Here is a 13,805-nt window from a genome sequence, read left to right as displayed (position 1 = left end):
TTTACCCAAGAAATATGAAAATGCACTATCTACAAAGACTTATGCAAGAGTTTATAGCAGCTCTGTTCACAACAGTCAAAAAATTGGAACAACCCAAGTGTTCAATAGAAGAAGGGCTTAATCTAATTGTGGTGTATTTATACAATGAAATACTTGGTAATAATAAAAAAGAATTATTGATACATATAACAACATGGATGATTTTTCAAAATATCATGCTGAAAAAAATCCTTATCCCAATCAGCAGAGATTATATGATTCCATTTATATGAGATTCTAAAGTAAACAATAGTAAACCTATGGTGACAAAAAAATCGTAACAATGGTTACTTGAGGGCAGGGAGAGGCAGGGATGACAAGGAAGTGGTGACAATACTGACTATATCTTGACGTGGATTTGGGTTTCAGAGATATATGCATTTGTTAACATTCATCAAACGGTCCATTTAAGATATGAATTTTAGTTAATGATGTACATGCCGAAGTGTACTGATATCTGCACGTTAAAAATGCACCAAAAAATTAAGCTGGATTGTTGATTAGATAGAGTACGGGTAGTTAGTTGCATATATATATGTGATAAATGTTAACTGTGGAATCCTGTTGGTGAGTACATATATGTAATGTTCACTGTGTAATTTTCTTATATTTTATGTTTGAATATTTTCATTATAAATGGTGAGGGGAAGGAGAAATAGGAACTGATAAAAGCAGTTTTTCCCTATACTCTGCCAGTCTTAAGCAAAAGACAGAAATAACGAAAAATGTAATAGCTGTCCTTGTAGAAGCACATTAGCTTGCCAGAATCTGAGATTTAAAAAAAAATTCATTCCCTATACCCTTACTTCAAGAAGTCAATACAATGAAATAACTTTCTAAAGGGATGGCAGGAAACCCAGCCTCAGACAGAGTCAACAAATTAGTGAGTGCTTCGTGGTAAACATGACAAGTTTCTAATCTTTATTTTATACTCTATCTAAAATTAAGAAAGTTACTTCTTTACTCACCAGGTCATTAGCTTGATCTATTGTAAAAACATTGTTGTTTACTCTACTACCAACTTCAATATGTGCATCAGCTAATGATGAAATAAGCTGTTTACATTCATTCTGCATTCGTGTGAATGGGACGGCAATTTCATCATAATATAAATGTTCTGAAAGGATATCAAGTAAACGTGGCTGCACAGCTAGCGTAACAGCTTTACACTCCTAAAATACAAGACAACAAATATTCAGAGCAAATAAACATAATTCTAGAGATGCATAAATCTTTAGTTGCAAACTACCAAGTTCTAAATTCCTACTAATGTTGAACTTATGTTCTGTTATCTCCTATAACAACATAGTTAGTTGCACAGAAAAAAAGGTGTCACGACCAAACTTCTCTAAAATTTCAATATGAATGATATAGAACATGCACATGGAACTATTAAAATTCCATTACATTTTCCAACTAATCACTGTTATTTTACTCTAAATTTATTCCAAGTTTACATATATATTTAAAATCATAACTTTAAAATAATCAGTCATAAGAACACTTAGCATGCACTAAAATGTTATTTAAAAACTCAATATTAGATTTCTTAATAGTTGAACCCATAGTTTCACATGCTATACTGTAGAAATGGATATATAATTTAAAAGCTACTTACCTGCCCCCAAATTTAACTAACCCTTCCCACTCTCTCTGGTTGTTGCCTGTCCCAACCAGAGGTGGAATGGCCTCAGTGATGAGCCATGAGGGGTTCTGTGGGATCTGGGTGATCAGCCTGGGCTTCACAGAGTAAGTCCAGAGAAGCTCTGTGAGGGTCCAGAAACCGAACTGTCAACACTTGCTGCTGAGTCTGAGAGGCACAAAAACACAGCATCACTGCCTCTCCAGCACACCGAGTCCTGACTAAAAACAGAGGAGCCTCGCTTCTTTTCAGAAGCAAAGCTAGGGTCTCAGTTGCAATAGAGCACAGCTCAATTACTTTTAGACACAACTTTGACAAACTGCTAAGAGGCAGTAATAAGCAACTCTCACAGCAAGTGCAGACAGTTAAATTTCCAGAATTCCAGCCAATGGAATAAACAAAGCCAGCAGGAAGTTTCTTTAATTTACAGAAGCAAGTCTTAACACAAAATCATGCATCTTACTAGAAGTTAAAGGTGCTGCAAGGGCATGGATTATTTGGAAACATAAAGATTTTGGCTTAAATGTTGAGATTCTTCTTTCTGTGACCAAAAATTCTGCCCTTGCTAGACTACTCATATAAGTGGATCTCTAGTATTCAAAGCCTCTTATTTTTCGTAGTTTTCAGTGATATCTGAGAGAAATATAAAGGAATGAATGACCAATAGTTTATGGACTACTTCTACGCATACATGTATTTTTAGAAAGGACATTTCTTAATAGATTGTAGAATCAAGACCAAATATTAAGTATAGGCATAACTAGTAAGTCTCAGGTTTATAAGACTGGGGCTCTAAGAAAAAAGTCCAGGGTTAAAGGCAAATGAGAAACAATGTTTCAATATAATCTGGGATACTTTTCTATAACTGCTGGATTTTTAGAGAAAGAAAACATTAGCTTTTCTGTTTATAAAATATAATGAAAATGATCCTAACAACTAATGAAAATTAGTTTACTTAATGTGACACCTTCATTACTTTTTGGGTAAAAGCTTACCTTTTGTAAAGCAGCCCATTCACAGATTACCAAAGCAACACTAATTCTCTGTAAGGCAGATTTGGAGTTCAAATGGAAGAGTAGTAACTGGCCAAGGGATTCAGCTGGTTTAATTTCTTGGGTTACAACATTCACACTTGGATCACAAATACAGCAACAAAGTGCTCCTAACAACCTAAAAAGGAGAAAAAAAAGAAGTGACTATAGAAGCTACCTGAGGTTATAGTTATGCCTACTGAAGCTATAACTTGTCTCAAGAAGACATAACTCCAATCTTCATAAAAATATATAAGCCCTATCAAAAACTTCCAAAAATTAGAAGTTTTCTTACACATTAATTTTTTCCTACTTTGTAACTAGTGTGATGAGGAAGAACTGATAGACACACTAGAGGCATCCCTGGGTTAAGTGACTTTTGAATTTATGTACACTCACTTGGCTGCCATCATTCTGGCTCGCATAACCACAAAATCCCTGGTGGCAGGGTCTTCCATGATGGTGTCTGCACCTGCAATGTACTCCTGCAGTACTTCTTTACTCTGGCTTTGGCTTTGGCGTATCTTACCACCTGTTTTCTCCTAAAGGAAATAAGAAAAAAAACAAAAACAAAAACCTCACCAAAATGCAATAATTAAAGATTAATCATTAAAGTTTAATAAATAGCAACATCAAAAATATTCTTATTTGTTATAATCTCAGTAAAATACAGTTCTTTTCACAACATTTTACTAGAAAAAAATTACTATGCATTTTGTCAAGATCCTAATACTTATTCTTTAAGTTAAATAAAGTCACACTTAATACAGATTTCATATATGGTTACCATATTAATAATTATGAACTGAACATATAAATAAAGTGTGTCCTGCTTCACCTACCTTGGTTCTAGCCTTTACTTCCAGCAACATATTTAAATCAATAGGTAAATGTGAAGGCTGCATCATTAAACAAAGCCATGCACCCATCCATGGACAAGCAGCTGCTACTACATACTGAACTGAAGCCTTGCTCAGCAATTCCATCCAAACCTACAGAGTGAAAGGGGAACATGAAAGTGAAATTTTTCTAGTAAGGACTAATAAAGCCTAACTTATTTTTAGAGATACTGAATTGAGAAAATTAATTCAGAAATAGCATACAGATTAATTTTAAAATTCAATATAGAGGCCTATTTTTAAAATACAGGGATTTTTTTAAGTAGGTCTGTATACTAAAAGAGAAATAATGTAATAAAAGAGAAAGTTAAAAAGAAAAGGAATACAAAGAATTTTATTCAGTATTTTATGAATGTCATTTAAAAGATACCCACAAAAATAACTGAGTTGTAAAAATCTCAATCGGTCACTAAAATCCTTTGTGTGTATCATAAAACTCAATACTAACACAGCCCTACATTCAACTCTCACTTCAAAATAAAAGAGTTCCTGATAAATATCCTCTGCTAGCTTTAAAGTTTATAATATCCTAGTATAAATTAAGAACAATATAAGTCTTGATTCATGATCTTACTCAATAAGGTCTCTTACTACATGCCTAACATTAAATGGGACAGGTCTGGTATGAAATAATAGCGGTAGAAACACCACAACTGTTAATCTAGGACTATTACTATCAATAAGCCACCTCTGAGGCCAATAATTCAAGACTAACTTAATATGTTTTAAAGGTATAACAGCGCCATTCCCCCCATAATTGTTATTAAATATATCACATGGTTCCTCTTTAAAGATTACAACACATATAACCAATCTTGCTAAGGCAAAGAAGTACAAGACTAAACGATGACCATCAGACTCCACATATTATCAACAAATCCCAAAAGATACCTGACAGATCAATATGCATCCTGATAAATAGCAGGATGAGTAATAGAGAAAGGCAGTTTTTCTTTCATTTTATTTGCTGTACTGACTCTCAGAAAGTACTTAAAACACTGGCATAGACGGTCACCTAAGAGAAAGAAGCACAGCCCACCAGGACTTAAGCTACTATATTGCATAAAAGCCTATTTCTTTGTCTCACTTTGCAGATCTCCAGACTTTTCAAATCTCTTGATAATTTTCAATTTCTTAAAAATCACTGACCAACTACAGTATAGGAATTATGAAAAAAACTTAAAACCACCAAGTTACTGGGAAAAAGTAGTACAGATATATTCATTGTGTACCTTGTGAATGAGGTCCAGAATTTCCTGGCTGCTTTCTAAAACGCAAAACTGAAAAATGTGTCGTAGCATATCAGGCAGAATAGGTATAAGCCAAGATGAAGAGTTCTGAAAAAAAAAAAAACAGAATCAAAGCTACAGCACATAATTCACAGGTATTAGCTTATCTGAAGAGTTATAAGACAATCCTAAAGCATTACCATGGAAAGACTATAGCTTTATCAAAAAGGCTCAACTAATGATAAATTCTGACAAGATTTTAGAGGAAGGGTACCATATTCATTATTCCAGTGGTTTGGAGAAACTGAATGGCGTACAATTACTGGGAAGCTGGAGAAAGTCTGATTATGATCGACAACACTAAATTTTACTTCAAATATGTTAAAATCAGTCTTCACATGGAAGCAAGCTCTAACCAGCAACATCCCTTGGTTATATTATATATTACTGCTTTGTGGGGGAAATTTGAAAGACTATCAGATTACTGCTGCTGTGCTGGATGACCAGAATTTAAATTCTATTGTGCTTACCAGTAACCCAGGTAACGAATTATAAGCGATACCCAACCTAGAAAATTGCACTTGAGTTCAGTACAAAATTAAAGCAAATGTTTTTAATCTATTTTGGGTTAGGGACACTTTGAAAATCTGATGAAAACTATGCACACTCCTTTCTTTAAAAAACACACTTATATACTCATACATATTTAGGTATAACATTTGCTTCCAATTTCAGAGGGTCCAGGGATCCCCCAGTTTAGCACCTCAACCTAAGGAATTTCTCAGCATTTCAAAAGCCCAGGCAAATTAAGCAGCCAAATAGTGTTCAACCAAATATATCCTGTGTACCCAGAATTCTGAGAAAAGAATCTCCCATGTTGTCTATTCTTGTTCAAAAAATTACGAGCTGAGTAAGACTAACCAACTGAAAAATTCTAGTAACTAAATCACAATACCTATCACTACACTCTACCATATTTTTTTTAAGCAAAAAGTTGTCTGGAAGAGACTGAAGAGAAATTTAAACATTTCAACTGAAATTCCAGAAAGCTAGAAGTTCTAGGGATAATGCATAACTCAAAAAGTTGCCTGTAATTCTCTAACCAAAGGAAAATTAATGAATGACAAAGACAGGGCCAGGATTATATGTCCTCAAAATAGTTTGAAAGATGTTTAAAACAGACAACAGAATCATCAGCTAGGGAAGCCCCCCCCCCCCCACTCACTAATTTGCTACGCCTTAACTACTTTTCACTGATAGAGAAAGGGAAACTGAAACATTTCCTTTCTTTTCTCATCAGACAGAATTAGGGACAACTATAAAAGAATTAGGAAATATCAACAAGCAAATAATTTAATGTTACTCTTCTATAATCTTCTCACTTATGATTTTCCATTATATTTACCAACTTTAAAGTTTTTATTTGATTTTGAGAGAGAGAGATTAATTTGTTGTTCCAGTTATTTATGTACACTCATCGGCTGCTTCTTTTATGTGCCCTGATGGAAGAATGAACCCATGACCTTGGTATATTAGGATGATGCCCTAACCAAGTGAGCTACCCAGCCCAGACAACATCAACGTTTTTTTTTAACCCAACCTCCAACCCCATTACTGGAAAATGCAAACAGTTGCTTGTATATTCTAAAGATGTATCTATAGAGGAAGAGTGTTTCTTTTATATTTATAAACAATAAATGTGATAAAAACTGTAGTAGTCTTCTCAGGCTACAGGCTTAGTTACTACAGTAAATTCTACTTTATAGATATAAAAACAACCAGGGAGAAGAAAGTATGAATAGTTAGAGAACAGGGATGGAGGAGAAGGGTTTAGAGCAGAGAAACCATCCTGTATGACACAATAATAAAGAGATGTCATTATATACTTGTCAAGACACATAAAATGAATGTACAACAAGAGTGCAACTTAATGTAAACTATGGACTTTAATAATGATGTGTCAATGTTGACTCACTGACTGTAGTAAATGTAGCACTCTGGTGTGGGATGTTAATGATGGGAGAACCCTTGTTTGGAGTGGGAGAGGAGGTATATGCTGTGAACCTAAAACTGCTCTAGAAAGTAAATGCAATAAATGAGGAAAATAAAATTAAAAAAATAAAGATAAAACAAAAATGAAAACCCAACCAATTAAAAAAAAACCCACTCCAGAATATACAGAACACGATTGTCACAAGAATTAGTATTTGAAAAAAATGTAGATTCTCCAGTGGCACGGCATAAAGCCTGCTTAGTCCAAATTACAAAATAAGGCTGAGGAAACACCTGTAAGCCAAATTCAGTCCACCTGATAATTGTACAAGTACCTCCTTTTAGATATGGTTGCAAAAAGTAACATATTTTTAGCTCACTATTAGTACTACCTTAAAAGATCACAAGGTGTAGTTTAGCCCACCCAGGGTCAATTCATCTCTTACTAAACTGAAAGCTGGCCCATTTATTTTCATTTACTTTGCACCTGTCTTCTAGTAGACACTGAGTTAGGCAGGTAACTTAGTTTTGTTACTTTGCATTTATAGACTTATTTTACTGGATTACTGAGGGAGCAGAGCACAGTGGGGACTGTAGTACTTTCAGTCTTTTAGAGATTATCCACTTTGGGATTTTCCCCCACCCCAAATTTTGTAGATAGTCAATCAACTTCTAGATGCCACTGCTAATTAGGACTCTACTATTCTCCACCCATCTTAGGGAAAGTCTGGAAAGCTTTGATGAATATTTAGCATTAGTCTAGCACAGTGTAAACTAAAATACAGAAAAATTCCTACCACAAACTCTTTACTTCAGGTTTAAGTTAACTATAATCTGGACTATATAACTCAAGTTATAAATGAGTTCATGTTTTAAGAGGTTAAAAAAACTTTTTTCATTTTACTCATATGTGAAATCTAATGAACAAATTGAACAAAGAAAAAAGAGACAAACTCACAGAGAGCAAGATGAGAGCAAGGAGTGGGGGAGGTTAGGGGTGGAGGAATTCAGCAAAAAGAGAAAAGGACTCATAGACATGGACTACAGTGTGGTGATTGTTGGGGATATAGGGGCATAAGAGGACTAAATGGCAACGGGTAAGAAATACAATAATAAATCAGTGAATGAATAAGCAACTGTGTTAAGCAATAAACATAATATCAGCACTTTATACTAGTGCTAGATGTAGTTCCCATTTGTGGGAATTATGCAGGGAAAATGACTGGCAGTTATTTAGTGTAACACATATGGGTTACACTACATAATTCCCAGATGTTTTATTCAGGTTAATGTTTCCTCCTGTGTTCAACCATCCCACATTCTACCCTCCAGTTTAATCAATTTCTTTTCACCTCCTCCTTGGTGCCATCATGCTCTCTCCTCCTTCCAGAGTTTCACAAAATACACATCCTCTGACTCTTATCCTGCTCTTCACCTGGTTAAATTCCACTCATCCTTAAGGTCTCAACTTAAACTTCATTTAGCAGGATACCTTCCTTGATCTTCACTCACCTCACAAGCTAGGATCCAATAGCACCATCTACTTCTCCTACAAGATACCTACCTCATTATATTATTAGAGCTTCTTCTGTTTTAAACTCGATAGAAGGGCAGAAACCTTGTCTCTTACTGATTACTAGCTAGAAAACCTTAGCCATGTAGGCACTAAAATATTTATTGAGTAACTCTACCTTTTGTATGAGAAATGATCCAAAGTCAGAGAGAGTAATTGGCAAGATGCAAAAATTTCCCAGAATTTTAGTTGGCAATAAATCCCTAACTGGTAAAACTGGCATCCTAGGTGGGGTAAGATCTGGCCAGTACTCATTTGCTATGTCCTCTTTTACCTCCCCACAAAAATGGGTAGGTGTGGATTAGCAATCTAATCATCATTACCATGAACATCTGATTCCTACATGTAGACAGATTAATCATCATTTTTATCCCCACAGCTAATGAGTTTGGGTTGCAGGAAAGAAACAATAAAAAAGTGAAGCATCACACTGAGTTCTTTCACTAACTTGGTATGAATGAAATCCTACTTTGGCCCACTGCCAAAAACAATCCTCCCCTCCCAATAAACTCAACTCTATATTTAGACAATTTATAAGGCCTTATTCCACTCATATGCCCAACGAATACTTACTGAAAGCAGCTGAATATTTACCCTTCGTCATCCCTGTCCCTATCTTTATAAAAGCTGGCTAAACCTAACTATGTTAATGTTCTCTAAAGCCAAAGTCTTAGTAAAGTCTATCTATTGGTGTTTCTTTCCTTCTCTACATATGCATGTTAAATTTTCTCACATCCTGGATTAAGTACACCTGAGATTCCAACTCAATTTCATGTACATTTTCATACTAAATATAAACTTCATGCCAGAACTTGTCTGTCAAACATGATTCAAAAAGTAACAATAATGCAAACAGAATGGAAAAGTTGACTCAGTCAGCAGAGCATGGCTAAATGAGAGATTCATGTCCAGAAGTGTACCCCCTTCTAGATCTTGGAGTCAAGTTCTGACTACAACAGTTAGTGATTATGAACACTAGTTAATCTAGATAGTCTAATAAAGTAGTTTACTGATGAACATATACATTCACAGATCCCCTCCTGCATGTATAAACACAGTCACAGGTTAAAAACAGAATACAGGAAAGAAAAACAAGTGGTAAATTCCTTCACTTTGACTGCCAAGCTGCTAGTTTAGCAAAAAAAAAAAAGTTACACCTTGATTTTAAGTCATTACCAAATGAAACTAGTTTGGTTTGCTAAAGAGTTATTTCATGCTCCCCAAGAAGCCAGGCTTGCAAATATTTTCATAGCTTAACATCACAGACGAAGGCACAGCGATTAAAGAATTTTTATAGATGTCTTATGTCCAATAGACAAAAAATTTATAAATAACTGTATTAACTGTGGTTCTGTTTAAGGGCATTTTAGGGTTGTGCATGCCTGCATATGTACTTATGACCAAAAACATTTTAAGATTAAGTACATCTTTTTCATAAACTTCTGGCTTTATAAAACAAAACAAGCCCTGACTGGTGCAGTTCAGTGCATTGAGCACCAGCCTACAAACCAAAATGTCACAGGTTCAATACCCAGTCAGGGCACAGGCCTGGGTTGCGGGCCAGGTCCCCAGTTGGGGGCATGCAAGAGACAACCAAACTGATGTATCTCTCACAAATCAACGCTTCTCTCCCTCTTGTTCTCCCTCCTTTCCATCTAAAATAAATAAATAAAAACTTGAAAAACAAACAAAGCCCAAATTACTGAAGATAATCAAAGTATTTTCAAGGGAAGAGAGGCATCAGTCTTTATAAGGTATTAATGCACTGAACTACAGCCATGGTTAGCCTACCAAATTACCCTGGAATTACTGAGGGGAATAGGTTGATAAGTTAGAAGCTAAACCAGAACAGAGTTACTAGTAATTCAGAAATGAGGTTCATTTTTTTCACTTTGTACTTAAGATGACTTCATATTTAGGAATGAAAAAGCAATTGTATAGACACAATTTATTTTGTCTCCATGTAAAATTAAAAACTAAACTACAGAACTTCCATTCAAGATGGAGGGTGTAGGTATATAAGCTTCACCTCTTGCACAACCATAAGACGGATCACAACCAACCTCAAAACAAACAAAAAACACCCAGAACTGTCAGAAAATCAAACTGTACAGAAGTTTGACAATCAAGGCTTTAAAGAAGCAAGGATTTAAAGGAGGGGAGGAGATGGTGAGCTGAGGCAGAGAGGATTTGGTTTGGCAGTGGTGAGGCGGCCAGTAGAATAGGCAGTCCCATATTCACATGTGGTAGATATAATTGGGACGGATAGCTTGGGAGTGAGCAATCGCAGCCCCAGGCCAGACTACACAGCCCAGGTTTCCAGCACCTGGAAATAAAGCCTCATACCGTCTGGCTATAAAAGTCAATGGGGGTTAGGGTGGCCAAAGAAACTGCCAGTCTCTCAGGAGAGGCCATTTAAAGAGCCTGCAAACCCACCCACTCTGGGAACCACCACTGGGGGAGCAATAGGAGGGATGCCAGTTGCATACGGGAAGGGGTAAAGTCACTGGAAATGGGATGAGTGCCAAAAAAACCTCAGTGGCACTGCCCTCTTTCTATCCGCCCCCCCCCCCCCCCAGCCACAAAGAAGTGAAACANCCCCCCCCCCCCCGAGCCACAAAGAAGTGAAACAAGTTGCCCTGCCCTGGCAAATACCTAAAGGTCTGCTCCATACAACTTAACAGGTGTGCTAAGAGAGGAAGTCAAAGCAGCTCTGCCCAATATACAGAAACAAACACAGGCAGGCTGCCAAATAGAGGAGACAAAGAAATTTGACCCAAATGAAAGAACAGAGCAAAACCCCAGAAAAGAACTAAGGAAAACAGAGAGAGTCAACCTATCAGACACAGAGTTCAAAACACTAGTGATCAGGATGTTCAGAGAACTCACTGAGTATGGCAAAAGCACAAGGGAAGAAATGGAGGCTACCCTAAGAGAAATAAAGAAAAACCCACAGAGACTCCACAGTGAAGGGAGGGAAGCTGGGGCTCAAATCAACAATTTGGAACATAAGGAGGAAATAAACAACCAACCAGAACACAATGAAGAAACTAGAATTCAATAAGAGAGAGACAGAGAGAGAGAGAGAATGAATAAGACGACTCTGGGAAAACTCCAAAAATGCCAACATCTGAATCAAGGGGATGCCAGAAAAAGAGAGGAAGAGCAAGAAATTGAAAACTTACTTGAAAAGATAATGAAAGAAAACCTCTATATTGTGAAAGAAAGAGACATGCAAGTCCAGGAAGCAGAGAGAGTCCCAAACAAGTTGGACTGAAAGAGGAAGACACATCATAATTAAAATGCCAAAGGTTAGAGAGAATCTTAAAAGCAGCGAGAGAAAAGCAGAAAGTTACTTACAAAGGAGTTCCCATAAGACTATCAGCTGATTTCTCCATAGAAACTTTGCAGGCAAAAGGGACTGGCAAGAAGTATTCAAACTGATGAAAAGCAAGGACCTACATCCAAGATTACTCTATCCAGCACAGCTATCACTCAGAATGGAAGGGCAGATAAAGTGCCTCCCAGACAAGTCAAAACTAAAAGAGTTCAACGTCATCGAGTCCTTATTATATAAAGTGTTATAGGGACTTATTTAAGAAAATGAAGATCAAAACTATGAACATTAAAATGACAAGAAACTCACAACTATCAACAATTGCATCTAAAAAACAAAAACAAAAACTAAGCAAACAACTGGAACAGGAACAGAATCATAAATATGGAGATTACCTGGAGGGTTATCAGTGGGGAGAGGGAAGGGGGAGAATGGGGGGGAAAGGTATAGGGATTAAGAAGCATAATTGGTAGGTACAAATAGACAAGGGGGTGTTAAGTAAAGTATAGAAAATGGAAAGCCAAAGAATTTACACGTACAACCTCTGGACATCAGCTAAGGTGGGAGGATTGCTGGAGGGGAGGCAGGTACTGGGATGAGGAGAGCAAAGGGGAAAAAATTTAGACAACTGTAAGAGCATAATCAATAAAACACGTTTTTTAAAAAAAGAACTAAACTACAGAACAACCATCATTCAGAATCACCTGAAATCTAGCCAAATGGAAGTCCTACAACTAAGACTATAAGGAAGCAACCACACTGAGACTGGTAGGACTGGAAATGCAAAACAGGCTGGTCCCATACCCACACAAGCCCACACCCACATGTGGTAGATAAAAATTGGGAGGGATAGCTTGGCTGTGGAGGTGCTCCTGAGGAGTAAGGGGTCCCAGCCCTACACCAGGACCTCCAACCCAGGGTTCCAGTGCCAGAAAATGACAACCCTTTAACTTCTGGTTGTAAAAACCAATGGGAATTGTGGCTGAGTGAGACAGGTTTCTGGAGTCCTAGGTGTTTCTCTTAAAGGACCCAAGCACAACTTACTCAGACACACTCCTTCTGGGTTCCACTGCTGGAGCAGTAGCTTGGAAGGCTCCAGGAACATGCAGGAGGAAATGAAGTGTCTCGCATCAGGGCAGGAGCTGCAGGAGCAACTTTCTCCCAGATGAAAGTTCTGGCAGAGGCCATTGTTCTTCTGCTGAGTCATATCTGAGTCTCTATCAACCTGGCTATCACTGTTTGCCACCCCTCCTACCCCTGTGATTTCCCAAGACCCTGTCTTGGATCATCCAACTGGTGGTCCCACCAAGCTGTTTCCAGTGACTTTTCCATACAAATAGCCTATCTCGGCTCATGCTTCAGACTTTCCTAAAATCTCTCAAATAAGCAGTAACTGTCCTTCCAGTGCTGTGCCCCAGGTCTGGTACTAGCAGCAGCTGGCCTTAGTTCACAGCTTGGCCTCTCTTGGGTACCTCCAAGTCCAGAACAATTAGAAGCCACGTGCAAATCACTTTGTAGCTCATGCTGGGAGGCCTGAGGTAGAACACAGATGGTGGCTAACCTTGGCCTGCACCTTCTCAGAGGCCCAAGAGCCAATGCACCAGGTAAACACCTTCAAACCACATCAAAGCACCAGCCAACCTCCTCCACAATGGACACATTCAGGAGGCAGGCTCAATAGAGCCTTGCTGAAGTACTGCTCTGTGGGTTGGGTCTCTGTACAGCTGATCTTCCACAGCGGTTGGAGTCAGTCCTTGAAGCCAATCAGCCTGGGGAAAATCCCTTCCATCGAAATATCAACAGGAATCAAGGCTCAACTATAACAGGAAGATATACACAGCCCACACGGGAGGGGTATGGCACCTGGAATGCTCAGCTCAGCTGAACTTGGAGGCTGTGCCACTGGACCCTTCAGGATACCTACTACATAAGGCCACTCTACCGAGACCAGAAGGTGTAGTAGCTCTACCTAATACACAGAAACAAACATAAGGAGGCTGCCAAACACTGGGAAACAAAGAAACATGTCTCTGATGAAAAAACAGAACAAAACTCCAGGAAAA

The 13,805-nt window shown here is 37.6% G+C and overlaps 1 protein-coding gene across 5 annotated transcripts in view; it reads right to left on the bottom strand.

The window, feature by feature from the left end:
• The window catches only part of BTAF1 (B-TFIID TATA-box binding protein associated factor 1), a 110,425-nt gene that overhangs the window by 40,860 nt on the left and 55,760 nt on the right, over positions 1 to 13,805 (bottom strand). For all 5 annotated transcript variants that reach the window (XM_037047338.1, XM_037047339.1, XM_037047340.1 and 2 more), the window contains 5 exons: positions 4,844 to 4,948; positions 3,555 to 3,704; positions 3,112 to 3,254; positions 2,677 to 2,851; positions 1,008 to 1,211 (listed from right to left, as the gene is read on the bottom strand). In XM_037047338.1, the coding sequence (XP_036903233.1) occupies positions 1,008 to 1,211; positions 2,677 to 2,851; positions 3,112 to 3,254; positions 3,555 to 3,704; positions 4,844 to 4,948 (777 nt within the window). The remainder of the gene's footprint in view (positions 1 to 1,007; positions 1,212 to 2,676; positions 2,852 to 3,111; positions 3,255 to 3,554; positions 3,705 to 4,843; positions 4,949 to 13,805) is intronic.

This window comes from Sturnira hondurensis, unplaced genomic scaffold (assembly GCF_014824575.4).
Source record: "Sturnira hondurensis isolate 20B ecotype Veracruz unplaced genomic scaffold, ASM1482457v3 Scaffold0005563, whole genome shotgun sequence".
NCBI classification, from domain to species: domain Eukaryota; kingdom Metazoa; phylum Chordata; class Mammalia; order Chiroptera; family Phyllostomidae; genus Sturnira; species Sturnira hondurensis.
The sequence above is the reverse complement of the archived record's forward strand: the minus strand, read 5'-3'. Positions and strand labels throughout refer to the sequence as shown.